General features: G+C 47.8%; 3 protein-coding genes across 3 annotated transcripts; 2 read left to right on the top strand and 1 right to left on the bottom strand.

Annotated features, from left to right (window-relative positions):
- Positions 1 to 5479: 5479 nt before the first annotated feature.
- LOC117863922 (uncharacterized) lies at positions 5480 to 9130 on the top strand. The gene is made up of 2 exons (XM_034747833.2): positions 5480 to 5880; positions 7778 to 9130. The coding sequence occupies exons 1-2, from the start codon at positions 5495 to 5497 to the stop codon at positions 8850 to 8852; spliced, it is 1461 nt and encodes a 486-aa protein (XP_034603724.2). The 5' UTR covers positions 5480 to 5494; the 3' UTR covers positions 8853 to 9130.
- A 293-nt stretch (positions 9131 to 9423) lies between these two features.
- LOC117863921 (uncharacterized) lies at positions 9424 to 13911 on the bottom strand. The gene is made up of 11 exons (XM_034747831.2): positions 13291 to 13911; positions 12660 to 12785; positions 12484 to 12580; positions 12285 to 12320; positions 12010 to 12197; positions 11590 to 11692; positions 11269 to 11450; positions 11102 to 11179; positions 10266 to 10368; positions 10149 to 10185; positions 9424 to 10048 (listed from the first exon to the last, which is right to left on the bottom strand). The coding sequence occupies exons 1-11, from the start codon at positions 13905 to 13907 to the stop codon at positions 9579 to 9581; spliced, it is 2037 nt and encodes a 678-aa protein (XP_034603722.2). The 5' UTR covers positions 13908 to 13911; the 3' UTR covers positions 9424 to 9578.
- Positions 13912 to 14735: 824 nt separating this feature from the next.
- Positions 14736 to 16653, top strand: LOC117864868 (protein ANTAGONIST OF LIKE HETEROCHROMATIN PROTEIN 1-like). The gene has a single exon (XM_072295210.1). The coding sequence runs from the start codon at positions 15021 to 15023 to the stop codon at positions 16347 to 16349; it is 1329 nt and encodes a 442-aa protein (XP_072151311.1). The 5' UTR covers positions 14736 to 15020; the 3' UTR covers positions 16350 to 16653.
- The last annotated feature ends 1234 nt before the right edge of the window (positions 16654 to 17887 follow it).

Raw genomic sequence — 17887 nt, 5'->3', positions numbered from 1 at the left:
CTCAAGGTTCCTGGCGGATGCTAAATCCGCCAACACAGATATATTTTGACCTTCACTACAAATTTTTTGTGGCGTAGTGTTAGCTTCGTCCATGCATCGAGATGGATTCTTATCACCCTTCCTCCTGGGGCCTGTGGAGCACAGTGCCACGACCAGGTTGACGAAATCCCGAAAGCCTTTCTCCTGCCCTGCTCCGAAGGATAGACAGATTACACCTGTGTGGAGGCCTAGAGCGATCGTAGGCCGCCACCTGTGTCGCCCTTCTCGCTAGCCGCGCGTTTCCCATCGCCGCCGCGCTGGCGTTGCTCGGCCGCATCGCTAGAGGCCAGACCCAGGAATGACGTCTCTCGCACGGCACTGTCTCACCTGGCAGCATGTTGCAACCGTGGACCACCGTACCGGGAATCAAAAATCGGCCAACGTCGTTCCGGCCGGCGGCGCCACCGTCTCCGTCCGCCCATCCTTTCACGACAACAACGCGTCACATGAGTACGCGTGAGCATGACTATATATACAATGCAAGATCATAACCTAGTGCCAAACACCCGCATCGTATTCAACCGGGATGATCCATCGTCACTAGACATGCAATGCAACGCGCTACACACATATTTTTCACCGGAATGGGACTGTAAAGTTTTTTTATGTAACAGGAGGGGTGTGACCCACTACTGAGTATTGTACATGTTACAAAAGGATCAAAGAAAGAGAAAATTACAACAGATTTTTCATCCATTCTTGAGACTGAAAAGTTTTTCACCATGTGTTCTGAAACCAACCTTTCAAGCATCTTTCTGCGTTGCCCACTTGCCCTTCGGGGAACACGTAGCTGTAGGCAAAAGACGGTTGCCACTGCACCATGCCTGGCCCGGCGCGCGCAAAATCAATAACACATGATAAACCTATATCGATCACTGCCTTCTGAAAGAAATATAGTGTGTTTACTTGTACTGCAACTGAGGAAAGTGTGTAAACACTCAAGCAACGTTGCATTGCAAGTAATTAATTATGGCATTGAGTAAAGAGATGGGCAAAAGACTGCAAACTTAGCACATGGATTTTATAACCGTGGTATCAACAAAGACCACGTTTCCATTGACCATCGAAATCGATTGATCACACAAGCCCTTAAGAGGGCCACATTTGCTAGTTGCTGAGAAAAATCCTTGCAGGGCCAGTAGAGCATTTCATCGGAATTTCATTTGTCCTTCATCACCACCAACACCCATGCCCATGCTACCGCCCACGTCACCTCCCACACCAACACCTCCACCTACGATATCCCTGGCACCAACACCGCCACCTACGTTGCCCCCAAAGCTGACGCCCCCACTTTCATCGCCACCAGCGCCCATGCCTCCACCTCCTTCTTTGCCACCAATGTCGCCACTGATGCCTCCACCTTTGTCACCACTGACACCCACACCAATGCCCCTGCCTTCATCACCACCGATGCCCACACCATCACCGTTCTCGCTACTAACACCCACACTTCCACCTTCATCATCACCCCCGACGCCAACACCCCTGCCTTTGCTGCCGCCAACACCTACACCACCTCCATCCTCACCATTGACACCCACACCACTACCTTCATCGCCACTACCTCCATCACCGACACCACCAACTTCGGCGCTGCCGCCACCAACGCCCCCACCTTCCTCAACCCCTCCGCCAACTCCTCCAGCATCGTCGCCACCTTCTCCGACACTAACGCCCCCGCCTTCGTCTCCACCTCCTCCGGCACCAACGCCCCCGCCATCGTCGCCACCACCTCCAACACCCCCTCCCCCGACACCGTCGCCACCACCTCCATCACCGACACCACCACCTTCGTCGCCGCCACCGACGCCAACGCCCCCACCATCCTCACCCCCTCCGCCAACTCCTCCACCGATGCCAACGCCCCTGCCTTCGTCTCGACCTCCTCCGACACCAACGCCCCTAGCTTCGACGCCCCAGCATCGACGTCTTGGACCACACCACCTTTTAATGAAGGTATGAACCGGAAAGCATCACTTTGTATCTCGAGTGTAGGGTTTGAAATGCTCTTCAACAAGATTGTGGTGTTTGAGCTATTTAATCCGTACATTGCTTATGTTGTTTGCTTTTCTTTTTGCGCATTCGTATACGCACCTAGTGTCTACTCAAATGTCAGTTGTACTATATAAAAATGTCACTTGTACTTTGTACCTTCTTCCTTGCCATTTTTTTTCATATCAAACTCTCGTTTGCAATGCTTCCTATGGAATCCCTTCAAATTGAAAGTGTTTCTCAACTCTATATTGTTTAATCAAGGCGCCTTGCCAATTTTAATCTCCCAGAGCTTGTAAGATATCAAGATATCGTATCCTAAACAATTAGAAGGCCTTAGTAGCGTGTTGTAGTATGGATTTCTGACTGCAAAATCGCAACAAAGCGGCGTATGCCAGGATAAAGAATCAATTCTGGAAAAACACCACTAACGATGCCAATTGAAACTTCATATCTACAAACATGCCAGAGCTTCATGTCGACGTGAGCCATCTGATGGCATTTGTATATTCTGGAAATTAGAAGTTTCGAATATGCATGGTACACAAAGCCACGGGAGTCGGGAGACATTGTGTGATAAGATGCACTTGCATTGAAACACTATTCTTCCCTTATTTGCTATATACCGGTGCTAATTTTCATGTCCTCCTCACCATTGGGTCACCATTTTTTTCACCTGGGACATGTCAGTTTTTTGTCATAATAATGATCATACGCTTACCCTATGCCCTTGTTTAGTTCCACCCAAACTCCCAAATTTGACACTATGCAAAAAGAAGATTCCCCGTCACATCAAACTTGCGGTACATGTATGAAGTACTAAATGTAGACGAAATCAAAAACTAATTACACAGTTTTGTTGTACTTTGCGAGACGAATCTTTTAAGCCTAATTAGTCAATATTTGAACAATAATTCACAAATACAAACGAAACGCTACAGTGTGCTACAGTGCTACAACAGTAATTTTGGACATCCAAATTCAGGGCAACTAAACAAGGCCGGAGTACTGAGTTCGGTTTGCGTGCTGAAACTGAAAGGGCCGGGTGTTTTGCAGGTCTCTGGGTCCGCATCTGGGTTGAGAGTCTGCAGCTGTTGATTGATTAGTGCACTTATCCTGCTCTGTTTGGAACATCTCTGGAGCCAGCCTGCTCTCTTGTTCGCCTTCTGTTATGAAGCAAGTTCGAAGGAAGGCGAACCTCAGGCTGTAGAACCCATTTAGAGCTTCGTTATGGCAAACATGTGTATAGACTAGTTGTATTTTCCCCTGACGCTTGAGATACCTACATACTCCTAGTAGAGTATATCTTTGCACATCAAAAACTAGCACCAGAGTTTTCGACGGAAAAGAAAAGTAAAAAAGAAACCTAGCACCAGACTTCGTTGCTGAGATCAACACCTAGTCATCCAACGCATCCCCTCCTCCTCACCGCTTTCTAGTTTCCGCCCGCCCCAGGCTCACATCACAATCACACCATCCATGCCGGCACGGTGGCCACCGGGAAACATGATGCATCCCCAAAAAAATGCCCAAGCCTGCTTCAACGATTACTCGATTTCGCCTGGTGCAGTGAGGCCGAATTGTCACGCCGCGCCGGCCTCGCGGCACGTTTTTGTGTGGAGGCTGGCACCTGGCAGAGCTTCCTCTGCCGATCGATTCTTATCATCCATATCCTTGCAGTCGCAGCGTCCGTGGAGGTCATTGCCACGAACAGGCTGTGTATCCCGGCCAATTCCCGAAAGCTGGCTGATGGGATGCCGAAGCGACTTAGGTCTAGCTGAACGACGGTAGGCTGGCACCTGTGTCGCCACCCGCGGCACATGCATGCGTTTCTCCATCGTCACCACTGTCCTCGCTTCGCTGCATCGATGAAGCCACCGGCTCCTCACATGAGCTCTCGCACGGCGCTGGTGGCTCACCTAGCAGTGCGTGTGCCTTGCGCGGCCGGCGACTTGACCGTGGGCCACACCGGGATTGCAAATTGGCGATAGCCGTTCGTTTTCCGGCCGGCCGTGTCACCGTCTTTGCCCGTCGTTTTACGAGGGCGACACACCACATGACCCCCGTCTCCGGGCGTCACATACTTCCGAAACACACATCGCATTCTACGACACAGTACTACAAATTACTGCTGCAGTACTACTACACGTCTACACCTACCCACCGATGTAAAAGACGTGCCATACCTGATACCTCGGCACCTCAACAAGTCAAAATAGCTACTCCAATCACAAATGTAAAAAGTAGTTTAGGATGACATCAACACGTCTATGAAGTGACGCATTATATTGGCCATCAATTTTTATAGAAAATATATATAATTTCAAATATAAAAGGTTTGTAATATCAAAACTATTTTTATGGTGAATATATATAGTTGTATCAGCATTATGTTGCAAAACTATTTAGATGTTTAGTTGACCATCGATAACTCAAAATGTTGACCACATCATGTTGAAAATATTTTTGTGACTTAATAAAAATCTAAAATAACTTATTTGTGCTCGGAGGGAGAGAGATCGCCCAACGTTTTTCCTTGACACCTCGCTGCAGCACCTGAGTACTCCACGCCATGCATGCAAGGTAAAAAAAAGTATGTTGTTCCAAATTGTAGGTCGTTTTGAATTTTCTAATTATGCATCATGTTCAATGTGCATAATAATATCTATGAACCTAAAAAAATCTAAAACGACCTATAATTTAGAACGGTGGTAGTATAAAAGAGTACGAAACGCACGTCACACCCAGCAGGCCTTCAATCACAAATGTAAACAGTTTAGGACATCGACATGTCTACAAAGTGGCATTTTGATTACCATATATATCTAAAAAGATGTATCTTTCAAATGCATAAGTTTTATATTATGAAACTATTTTTCCTAGCTAGTTGTGCTACTAGTGTTGTAATTCTGGGTTAAGTTGTCTTTGCCCCATCCTAGCTGGCTAGTTGTGCTTAGTTAGTTCTGGGATGCATTGTGCTTAGTTGTAAAAGGAGGTGTTGTACCTCGAACAAGTCAAAATAGCTACTCCCACCAATCACAAATGTAAGATCTGCACAAAGTAACACTTGAAGCCTTTCACTACCAATTTATATAAAAATATAACATTTCAAATATGAATTAAAGTTATATTACAAAACTAATTTTCATGCATGATGAATCTAGTAACATCAACATTATGTTGAAAAACTATTTGGTTTTTTAGTTATTGAAGGTTATAGTGAAAAAAAATTGACTAAGACAAAACTACTTATATTTATGAGATTGCATTGGAGGGAGCAACAGAATAGGCGAACATTTTCCTCGGCACGTAGCTACAGCACCTATGTACGTACGTACCCCGTGCCATCCATGCATGCCAAAGGCCCCAAGGGAGTGCTATAAAAGAGTTGGAAACGCGCGTCACCCATCAGGTCATCTTCGGCGCACGCCGCACGTAGCATTTGAATTCTGGGCAAGGAATGGCCACCCGCGTAGCCGCCGCGGCCGCCGCCGCCACCCTCGCGTTCCTCCTCCTCACCGCGGCCGCCGCCACCGTCTCCGCCGCGGCGTCGCCCGCGTCGCGCAAGGTGCTGCATTGGAAGGACTACCTCGGCTGCCCCCGGGACGCCGTCAAGCTCGGGGCCTGCGTCGGCGCGCTCGGCGCCGCGGGCCTGCAGGCCGGCGCGCAGCTCGGGGACAAGTGCTGCGACGTCGTGCAAGGGCTCGCGGCGGCGGAGGCGGCCGCTTGCTTCTGCACCACCATCAAGGAGAGCGTGCTCGGCATCCCCACGGAGTGGACCGTCGGCGTCGGGGCCCTGGCCAGCGCCTGCAAGTCGGAGCTACCCGACGGCTTCAAGTGTGTCTGACACTCTGACCATGCATGGTCACGGGTGCATCTGTGCATGCTCTCTGATGCGGCACTTGCTGTCCATGTGAAACCTTGTTCGCTTTGCTGTCCGACGAAGTAACATTGCATCCATCATTGGCCTTTCGCCATCTGCAACTGCAAGTTTGGTCAAATGTGTACCCGTAAATTCGTTTGTTCTGCGTGGGATGAAGAGTCTATAGGTTGCTGTAAAGTATATGTGCCTCGAATAATTTGGAGATCGATCTGATCTGAGAACATATGATCAGCAGAAAGCAGGCAAAATGTCCCATCGCTCTCGACTGGCCATGCATGATTCCGTTTGGATCAGTAACGCCACGCCCTCGTCACATGACGACCAGCAGACCTGCTCGCGTATAATTTGTGAGGAGGGGCTACTCCGTGCTGGTTTCGCACGTTATGATGGACGTATGATGAGACATCAGCGCACAGTCATCCGACCCAGATCTACGCATGCATGAAAGTGTTTGCGATTGCTCTAGGGCTGACCGACCCCAGCCAGAGATGTAGTTCTGTCAGTCCCTCGCATGCAACTGGTAGGAAGCGAGGACTAGGCCGCATGGGCATGACGATCGAGTTCAACTTGACTGGTTTTGTGGACTTGATTGGCATCCACAGTTTGCCCTCATAAGTAATTTATCATTTTTTTATTTTTTTTGTCTTTTATAGTTCTTATATGTGCAATTTAAACCACTTTTTTTTGTTAGAATGTATTTATAACATTAAGTGTTGCTTTTCTAAGATTATGAAAGTAATTTTCAAGATAAATTTACATACAGTACGATTTTGTACTTTTAAATTAAATATTTTAAAAATAGGCAGTCAATTTTTGTAATTTTGACCAAAATCTTATGAAAAACGTAAAGTATGCATATGAGAAACTAGGAACTGTTATTTATTACAGTGACAAAAGGTAGTAATCTGGTCGAGCCCTTTGATAATTCTCTGCGAAGAAAAAGTACAGTACCCAATAGAACTAAGTTTGCCCTCATAAATAATTTCTTTTTTTACTTTTTTTTTTGTCTTTTATAGTTCTTATGTGCAATATCACTGTTTTTATTAGGATGTATTTATAACATTCAGTGTTGCTCGCTTCACCGCCGCCGACCGGACACAACGCGGCGCTCGCCGTGCTCGGGTGACTTGTAAGGTCCAGAACAGGATGGTTTTTATGCACGCCGCCTCTCGCCGCGCGACATCACCAGGCAGCTCTGTGAACACGTCAAGCTTTGGGTCTGCCGTGCTCCAAGCCACCCGGATAGAGCCCCTCCGATCCTGGTGTCATTTCGTCTCTGATCTAATGTAGCTTCCATGCTTACTCCTTCCGCCAGGTTCAGTGAGTTTCTTGCCCCTTGATTCCTAAAAAACATATTCAGTGTTGCTTTGTAAGACTATGAAAGTAATTGTAAACATAAATGTACACACAGTACGATTTTGTACTTTCAAAATAAAATTTGAAAAGCTAGGCAGTCAAATTTTGTAAGTTTGACCAAAATTTTATGAAAAACGTAAAGTATTCATGACAACAGGGGGTTACTATTTATAACAGTGACAAAAGGTAGTAATCTGGTCAAGCCCTTTGATAATTCTCTGTGAAGAAAGAAGTGCACCCAGTAGAACTAAGCTTCTTGCCTATATTCAAATTCAATCACATTGCACATTATTGGCCGACGCCGAGAGATGATCGCATATAGTTCAGACCTGGACACGGTAAATGCATCGTCAGATGAACTCCATCGACGTGCACAACTGCATATACCTCCGTGGGTAGAGTGCACACTGCAGATTCATCTACAGCAACAGAAAGGACCCAAAAGGTGAAACTAAACTGATAAGTTTTACCGTACCGTCCTCTTACGTGTTCTGAACCAACCAGGCAACCACCATTCAAGCATCTATCTGCGTTTGCCAGCTTGCCCTTCCTGGAAGATGATGTAGCTGCAGGCAAACGACGAGCATCGGATATATGCAAATCAGGCACTACTAGGGCTGGGCCAAAGCAGCGCAACGGAAGGGACGATGCAGTCTGCAGTGACGTTGCAATCATGCCCGCGGACGCGACCAAGCGAGTGTCACACGCCGCTGCGCCTGTTTTTGGCGCCATGGCAACGAGCCAAGGGCGTCCAGCACTGCCAATCCCACTGGCTCCACGTGAGCTGTTGCCGCGCTGCATGCCACCGCACCAATGCGGCAATGCCCCGGCGCCGCGCAATAATGCCCGGCCCCATGACGCCCCGGCGGGGGCCTATAAAAGCGGCGAGCTCCGACGACGCCTCCCGCCACAAGCAGGTTCGTTCGTACAGAAGCCTCAGCTCTCGCTAGCAGAAGCAGCGGCAGCAATGGAGTCCGCCAAGCTCACCGCGCTGCTGGTCCTCGCCGTGCTCGCCCTCTCCTCCTCCCCGCTCGCCCTCGCGTGGGAGAAAGCGGAGACGAAGTGCGGCTCGTGCCAGAAAGGCTCGCCACCCGCCGGCGGCTTCCCTGTCCCCATTCCGTCAGTTCCCATTCCGTCAGTCCCCCTGCCGTCGGTCCCCCTGCCGCCAGTCGCCATTCCGTCGGTCCCCCTGCCGCCAGTCGCCATCCCGACGGTCCCCATTCCGTCGGTCCCCCTGCCGTCAGTCCCCCTCCCGCCGTTGACGCCCGGAGGCCGGAAGGGGTGCCCGCCGCCCCCGACACCACCGACCCCGACGCCAGCGCCGTCGTCGGACAAGTGCCCCATCGACGCGCTGAAGCTCGGCGCGTGCGTGGACATCCTCGGGAACGAGGTGCACGTCGGCGACGCCAACGTCAAGTGCTGCCCGCTCGTGAAGGGCGTCGCCGGCCTCTCCGCGGCGGCGTGCCTGTGCACCGCCCTCAAGGCCAAGGTGCTGGACCTCTCCGTCTACGTGCCCATCGCGCTCGAGGTGCTCCTCAACTGCGGCTGCGCCGTCCCGCCCGGCTACAAATGCGCTTAAATTAAGCCATCCCATCCCAATATATCCCATGCACGCGTGCACAGCAAAAGGTCTCCATTTTCCCCCCTCGAGCACAAAGTTTGAAAGGCTCCTCCACGGATTTGGGTGATGAAAGCCACTCGCTTCCGGGCTGCTCAGCTAGCGCATTCCTTATTTGATTCGATTTGCTATTATTGTTGCATGTTTGTATATGCGTCTACTGTCACCTCACGTCATTTGTACTTTATCTTGTAACAAACTATTTTTGTTCCGAATTCAATTCATGTTTGCACTGCTTCCTTTGTTGTGCTCTGACTCTCGACGGAATCCCTTGGAAGAGGATTTTATTCTCTAAAAAATGGCGTTAAATTAAGGTACATGGTCAATTGTCATCTCCAGAAACTTGGAAGGCATCACGAGCTAGCATACTATAATCATTTAGGATGCCTTATTTTAGTAAGATTCAATTCAGAAAGACACCGCTGTAAACGAGTGAGAATTAAACTAACATATCCGGCAAACATGTTCAGAGCCCCGCATAATTCTGTATGCGACATTAAGCAAAGCAGCGATCCATGGGAGACAAGCTCGATGCAACGGTAAGAAATTTCCAGGCATCATTTTATTCCATAGGGTACCACTATGTACAAGCCCACCATACTAAGTCAAACTCAGCATTTGACACTACCTAAATATTTTTCATTCTCAAGCTGGAGATACCTATCTAGTAGTGTAGATCTTTGCACATTACGAGCTAGCAGCTGACTCCAGTAAGCTCAAGTACTCTGCTATCGCCTGTCCTTCGTCGCTGACTTCGATATCGTAGTCATCCAAGGCATCCCCCGTCAGATCATGGGCAAGCTCACTTTCCATGGACACGTCCCTGGCTGGAACCGGATGCGAGTTTGTGTCTTCATCATCCACAGCTACTTCATCAGTCATATCTACATCTTCGTTCTCAGTTTCTTCATTGTTCATAGCCTCCTCGGAGTCCAAAAACTGGGCATCATTTCCCTCTGGAGGGTTTCCATCTGCATCATTTCCCTCTGGCAGGTTCCCATTTGCATCATTTCCCTCTGGTGGGTTTCCATCTCCAGCATGTGGAGGAGCATTTCCATCCACAGCATGTGGTGGAGCACTAGCAAAAGCCTGAGAATTGTTGATAAGACCAGTCCTGGCAGCAGCTGCCCTCGAGCTTGACGATCCTGCACCAATCCCTGGCAAGAAAGAAGAGAACCAAAAAAATGGTGTGAAATTTCATCACTATTGAGGACAGCATTTCGAAGGGTGATGATGAATGTGTTAACCCATACATACCACGAGATGCCCGGCTCCTCTTTGCCTGAATTTTACTCTGAGCAAAGAGAATGTGTAAATAACTGTGGAGCAGCTTGTTACGCATACCAAAACAGAGAGGGTGCAGAGAAAGCATACTTGCAGGATGCAGTTTTGTTCAGGATTTGTCAAAAGATCTAATGCCTTTTCAGCATCATTTTCATTTATGCGCAGTGCTTCTGCAGCAAGATACTTCTCAAATCTTGAAAATTGAAACAACTGGTCAGTTGATATGGCAGCACAAATCAATAGCAATGTAAAATTAGCGTCACCAAGCACAACCAACTGAAATTTATTCTGCCTTTGAATAAGACTCAATTTCTAGAGGGCAAAGTGTGTCTGCCAGGAATGGGTGTCCCAAAAGTCCTCTAAGGTTGGTTCATAACATCTTAAATTAGATCAAACAAAACATGAACCACATGGAAAATCAAGGTAACATTGCAGTAACTAAAAATTAAGTTGTAAAAGAAATCCTTTTTTTCTGAAAAAGAAACAATAAGAACTATTGTAAGATGATATTGAGATTTAGGCATTTAGCCAACACTATATGTACCAACAAAATGAAACTTTACTACCGAACATCACAAACATTGCTCAATAGCATTCCTCTGTTACTAACAACAAATGTGTATGAAATATGACTTAAGAATTGCAAACATCGACCAAATGTTGAACAAAATTAAGCCCATACAGAACATGATTTCAGCTGAAATCGTCTAGGTGTGTCGAGCAATCAGGTGGCCTTTTCAAGCACTTCCATTTTCTTATTTCAGATTTACTAACTGACTCAGATCCCCCTTGTTTGGGCATTATATATCCTAGTATTCAAGGTTTAGGCCCCAATCCCATTGGCAAGTCATTAGAACAACAACACTTGAGAATACAATTAAAAAAACAACTCTTGAGTCTAAATGTAAATAGATCAACATTCTTACCCAATGGTAGTCAAGCCTTTCAGCTTCTGAAGGTCAACTGCCTTGTTCATGGGAGTTTTACCATATTTCATTTGTTCCCTATGATGACACCAAGAAAAATTTCACTACTAAGCAAAAAAAGATAAAGAAATTAAAAGGGAGGGTAGACTGCTTGATGAGAAGCTCACAGAATTTCTCTTTGTCTCTCTCGGTCCTCCTCTTTTCTACGAATTTTCTTTTCACGCTCCTCACATAAGAGATCAACAGATGATTGAATATCATAGCCAGTCATCTTCAATGCTCTTTTTGCGGAGCGTGCTTCATAGCCCATATCCATTAACATCGATATAGCTTCATCTGGTACTTGAAGCTAAATTTCATATCCATTAATGAAATTAAGAATGAGACTGGTATGTCCAACATGAAAAGGTGCTAAAGCACTGACGAGCAGAACAACAATATGCTTATATGCTACAGAACGAAAAGAAAAGATGATCAACAGAATGTACCTGCAGGTATTTAGCTTGCGCGGAAGTGAGAGATCCACGCGCCTTTTCAGTACGTCCGTTATAATATGCTACCACTCCTTCCAAAAGCTCCAGCCTTACATAACTATTACACATGGGAGACAAAAATGTATGTTAGGAGTCAACTGCAATGATTCAAAAGGACAGTTATTTGAGTAAAATCCTGAGCTGTTTTTTTAAATGTAATTTCTATATCACCCTCCATATATTGGTCCGTTTTCCCTTTTAGAAAAGAAGATGATGGGACCTTCCATTCATCCACAGTTCCACAGAAATTTTTCCCTTAAATGTTTCAACAAATTTTTCCGTAAATGTTTCACGACCTTTATGTCTAAGTAGCAAATCTGACTTCTGAATGAAAATAAGCATGCTCAGTAACAAACATATAGTACAGAGCCTCACATAGCAAGATCTGCTTGCCGGCCAGCCTGAAGTATTCTGAAGCGAGACGAATCTTTCCCATGGGAACGTTCAAATCCTACTCGTGCTTTTTCAAGGCGAGTCCCTGCAACCTCTAAGCACGATACATCACGAAGCACAAAATAGCACCATACTATATCTAGTTGAAGCATTGGCACATTATCAACTTTCTGCAGAACACGTACCAATTGTAAGTAAAATTTCAGCAATCTTATTGATACAAAGTAAAGAATATTCTTCACTATTATTCAAGTTACCTCAATGAGTTTTGAGTCACAAAGGGAGAAAGCTTCCTGTAAAGACAACGAAGAATTGGTCAGTGTAGAGATATTTGAGTACCTAGCATGTCAACGCATTGCAGTTCAAAAGCTCCACAGGTTTCTTGCAGTAGCAATAACACATTACAATCACATAAGCTAGATAGGAAGCATAGTAGGGCAGTAAAAGGCAGTGTACCTCAGCCATTATTAACACATCTAGTGCTTCCTTGTACATTTTCTTCTTCATCTGAGTTTTACCTTTTTGGTGAAGCATTAGAGCCATCTTCAAAGCCCTAAAGATAGCACAGATGATGGAGTTACATATGGTATACATCATATGAGAAACTCTCATTAGAAGATTTAGTCCGTTACTTCATATCATCAACAGATCCAAACATCACTTTCTGCCCACTTTGATCCTCAAGATCTAAGTTGTAGTCTTCATCTTCAAGGAAGGAGCCATCTGTGTGCCTTTGAGACAATGCTTTGGCAGCATCCCTACAAGACAATCATATTGTTCAGTGATCATCGAATGAAAGAATTTTGTGAGTAGTTCAGTGCAACTTAGAAGTTAATCCTGGTTAAAGCTCGTTTCAAAGTGTACCAGCAAACAAACCTGCCTTTTTCAGGCTCTATCCTGCACCTCATGTGAATTCATTGACTGGGGTACTGAATTTTTAATTTCAAAAACAAGGTACTCAATTACCCACATTACGAAGTAGGACTATGATCCTCATTACATTTTTAACAAATTTATGGTTCTTCCTAATTTTTCTATATCACAGAATCATACAAACAAATCATGGGCGTAAAAATCACTATAGAATTAGCAATTTTTTGCTATGGCATTCAATCCCATAACCAGGAACAACATCCGTTTGATTTTGCAGTTAAAAAAATACGTAACTGTTGGACAAGGGAGCAGAAAACCTAACTGCCCCCAAAAATAAAATAACATAAAATTAACTAGGGTTTCGATCGAAAGCATCAGGACGATCCTTACCAGAGCCTGACAAGCCTAGCGGCGTGCTCCTCCTCGGCCTTCGCCTCGGCGGCCTCGGCGGCGATTTCCTTGGCGCGATCGGGGGAGGTGAGGGAAGACAGCACCTTGGCGTTGCCCTTGAGCCCGGACTCCCGCAGCGAGGCGGGGGGGTCGTCCTTGAGCACGCGGCCGCCGAAGATGAGGCCGACGCGCTCGGGGTCCACGCCGTCCCCCACCCGCCGCGCCACCTCCGCCCGCAGCATCGGCACCGTCCAGGCGCCCAGGTCCACCTCCAGCGCGCCGACCCACTTGCCGACCACCCGAATTCGATCCGCCGCCGGCGCGGGGGCCTCATCGGACGCCATCGGGGTTGATCGGAGGAGTTGGCTTGAGTGTTTGGGTGCGCCGATGGTTTTGCGGTGGCTTTTGGGTGCGCCGATGTGTGGGGTATATATGTCAGTGCCATATATGCGTAAGGGTCTGGAATAAAAACAATTTGCTGGTTGAATCATGCCATCTTCTTTGGGCGCAAGTCGGGAACTCCTCGCCTTTCTCAAGATCTGAGACTCTGGGTCTCTGGGACTCGGGAGACTTAGCGGGGAAGAAAGAAAAGCGAAGCACGCTGGAAATTCACCCATGCCCCGTTTGGTGACCTGAGACCGCCGGAGAGAGGCGATGAAGGCGAAGTAAGAATTTCAAGGCTGTGAAGAAATAAGAATTCACCATTTCTTAAGCTCCAATAGGTGGGTCCTAAAAATATCATTGGCAAGTATCGGCCTATTCGGCTAGACTTATAAGCCGGCTGAGAAGCTGAAACGGCTGATTTGTTGTGAGAGAAAAATATTATTTGGTGGCTGATAAGCTGAAGCGAACAGGTTATATATCTTCTGATTATGCTCTATCATTTGATTTCTTTTTTAGAACTTTCAACAAGAGGGGCATGGCGGGAATGCTTTTTTTGTTGTTGTCACTTGATCCTAGGAACGTGATGCAGAATTGGAAGGAAGATATATGTAGTTTTGTTGCGCAAATAGCAAGGAAATTGAATCAAACTTGATATTGCAATTGAAGGATTGAACATAAGAGTTTTAGGTCATATATATACATACATATAATTCAAAAGTTCTTTGATCTTGTGGGGCAACGTGCACCAAGAATTACAGAGCTTCCAGGAGTTAGTAACAAATTCGTGCATTAAAATTTCATCCAGGCAAAAAAGGCAGTGTTGTAGTATTATGTCCATGTTCGGGCCTGTTGATGTTGTCAGGACCAACAATTACGTCCCCTCCTTTTGCTGAGCAGCCCGGCCCAATCTTTAACTGGGCCGGACCCCCGCTACCAACAGTCCGCATGAACGCCAGCCCAATCTGGACTCCTGCCTGACACGAAAATTACTGCGAATTAATTGCATGTCCATAAGCCCCATTCAACACGACGACGTGGCAGTCACATCCGTCTCCCGAGAAAGCATCCCGTTTCCGGTTTCCCCCCACCACTGCGGCCGGCACTGCCGCTGCCGCAAGCTGCAAACCTGCAAAAGCCCATGTCGTCGTCAAGCCCGAGGCGGGCGAGTGGGGAGCCCATCACCGCTTGACCCAACGAGCTCGGCAGCTCGCGCACCCCAGAGAGGCCAGAGCTCAGTCCACTCCCACCTGTCGCCGTCGCCACCGCTACCGTCCAGCTCCCCGAAACCCGCAAAAAACAACCACCACCTCCCCACCACGCGCGGCGCGCGCGCTCGCCTCCCGAGGATGGTCGCCTCCGGCAGCAAGCGCTCCCGCCGCGCCCGGGCACCCATTCCCGCGCCGTCGTCGCCACCCCCACCGCCGGCGCCCCCGGCTCCCCAGTCGCCGCCGCAGCTGACGTCGCTGCTGGCGCTCCTCGCCTCCTCCGTCACCCTGGCGCTGCGGTTCGCGTCCGACCGCGACCTCCTCCTGCTCCCGTCCCAGACGCTGGCGCTCGACCCGCTCCTCCTCTCCGCGGCGCGCGCCGTGTCCCGCCTCCTCGCGCTGCTCCCGCTCCACCTCCAGACGCTCACGCTCACCTCCCTCTCGCTCTCCCCGCCCACGCCGTCGCCGCCGCTGCCCTCCTCCTGGTTCCTCCGCCTCCTCTCCTCCCCCTCGCTCCCGGACTCCGCCTGGCGCGACGCGTTCCGCATGTCCAAGCCCGCCTTCTTCCAGCTCCTCCACGCCCTCGATCTCCCCGCCCCCGCCGCCTCGTCCTCGTCCCTCGCGCTCCCGGCCGATCACAAGCTCGGCGCCGCGCTGTTCCGCCTCGCCCACGCCGCGCCCGCGCGTGCCGTGGCGCGCCGCTTCGGCCTCCCGTCCCCCGCCGTCGCCGCGCGCGCGTTCTACGAGGTCTGCCGCGCGATTGCCGACCGCCTCGCCATGCTGCTCGACCTCGCCGCGCCCGACCGGATCGCGCGCGCCGTCCCGGGATTCTGCGCACTCTCGCTGCCCAACTGCTGCGGCGCGCTCGGGTACGCGCGGTTCGGGGAGGCCGCCATCGCGCAGGCGCTGGTCGACGCCGACGGTCGCTTCCTCGACGTCTCCATCGGGTGGGACCCGGAGATGGCTCCGGCTGAGATCCTCCCACGGACGAAGCTGTACACCTCCCAGTCCATCGTGCTCGCCAATGCGCCTCAGGGCGAGCTCATCGGTGGCTCGGTGCCCCGCTACTTCTTGGGGCCTGCTTGCTGCCCGCTGCTCCCCTGGCTTGTGACACCGTACAAACATGGGAATGCCACTGATGACTTATTATCCAAAGAGAGCATCTTTAACCATGTGCACGCGCACGGGCTGCAGGTGGTGAAAAGTGCCTTTGGCCATGTGCGAGCACGGTGGAGGCTTCTGGAGGAATGCTGGAAGGGTGAGTGCCAAGAGGCATTGCCGTATGTTGTAGTTGCCGGTTGTCTGCTCCACAATTTTCTCATCAAATGCGGGGAGCCGATGCCTGAGGAGATTCAGGGGAATGCTGATGCTGATGAGTTTGTGGACTTTGAGGGTGAGAAGGACAAGGAGGGGGAGAGGATCAGGGATGTTCTTGCTGCACATTTGAGCTTGGTAAGCCGAAATCAGTGAGTGTAGATAGTAGTCTGTAATCCCAGCATCATCTGGAATGCTTATGTAAGTATGTATCTTATGCTGATCTTTCTACGTGAGCTGCTCTAGTCCATTGCTCTACTTGGCATGTTCGCTTCAGCTTATAAGCCGGCTGAAAAGCTGAAACGGCTGATTTGTTGTGAGAGAAAAACACTGTTTGGTGGCTGATAAGCCGGCTGAATAAGCTGAAGCGAACAGGCCAACTGTTCTCAGTTTATTTGACTAGCCCACTGCTAACTTTTTGTTTGGCACTGCAAATTGGATGCCATGCCTGATGTTGCTAGTCTCATGCAGTTCTACTGTTCTCAGTTTATTTGACTAGCCCACTGCTAACTTTTTGTTTGGCACTGCAAATTGGATGCCATGCCTGATGTTGCTTGTCTCATGCAGTTTCATCTTCTGTCTGTGCAAGTTATTCATCATGCCTTGAATAGTAAAACTTTAACTGATAGTATTATAGCTCCATTGGCATTTTATCTTACTGCTTAGAATCTCAGTATTTTCTAAAGTTAACTCTTAAGCATGATATACATTTGATTTCAGCATATTGTAGCAACTGATGTAGTCATTCCTGCACAGATTTGAATTCACTGACACTCTTGATGATAATATATTCCATGTACCTTTGAAATGCCTTTTCATATGTTCTCCAGCTGAATATAATTATTTCTGTTAGAATCAAAGGGCTCTTGTTCCCCATTCGTCCTATAAGAGCGGCGGACAATATAACAATCACAACAATGTAGACTGGAGCCACTGTCTCTCTATAGTATCAGCTAAACCATACCATATCTTTGTTGAGCTACTAGCAAATCTAAAACACATAGCAAACTTCAACAATACTATCTCATGAACTGAAAAATCTTGGGTATGGTTCATAATTGTGGCATTATGATATCATTTACAATTTAAGTTCCTTTTTTTCTATTTTCTATCAAATAATCTTGGCACCCATCATTTCTTGTTATCATCCTATTGAAACTTTGTTTTACATCAAGAAAAGATCTGTAAATTTATCCTCCAATAAAGCCCATGTTCTGTACTTATCATTATGATGACTTGATGAGATATTGTTTTATCTTCTTCTTTCGTAAACTTTAAATGAAATCAGTAGTGCTAGATTGATAATCTGTCTTCAAGAATCTACTTGACATGTCATTTAATCTCTGCAAAGTGCAGCCTGTATAATTATGGTTTAGCCTTCAGATTGAAACCACGGTTATGCCTTTACCTGATTCATAACAGTAAGATCATACCCAGATGAATTTACTGATTGAATAATGGAGACAGTGGAGATGTTGTGGTCTGCTATCTATTATTACATATTAGGAACTTTATATAGAAAATCAGAGTCTGGATGCCGCGACAATTGTTACTGACTTAGCAGGCAAAAGGATCCACATGGTTTTCACTTTTCACTTCGTTTCTCCAGATTTGCACAAAGCATGACTGATTGTTTAGTACTCCCTCCGTTCCAAATTGTAAGTCGTTTTGGCTTTTCTAGGTGCATAGTTTTT

This window comes from Setaria viridis, chromosome 7, assembly GCF_005286985.2.
Source record: "Setaria viridis chromosome 7, Setaria_viridis_v4.0, whole genome shotgun sequence".
Classification (NCBI taxonomy): Eukaryota; Viridiplantae; Streptophyta; class Magnoliopsida; order Poales; family Poaceae; genus Setaria; species Setaria viridis.
The sequence above is the reverse complement of the archived record's forward strand: the minus strand, read 5'-3'. Positions and strand labels throughout refer to the sequence as shown.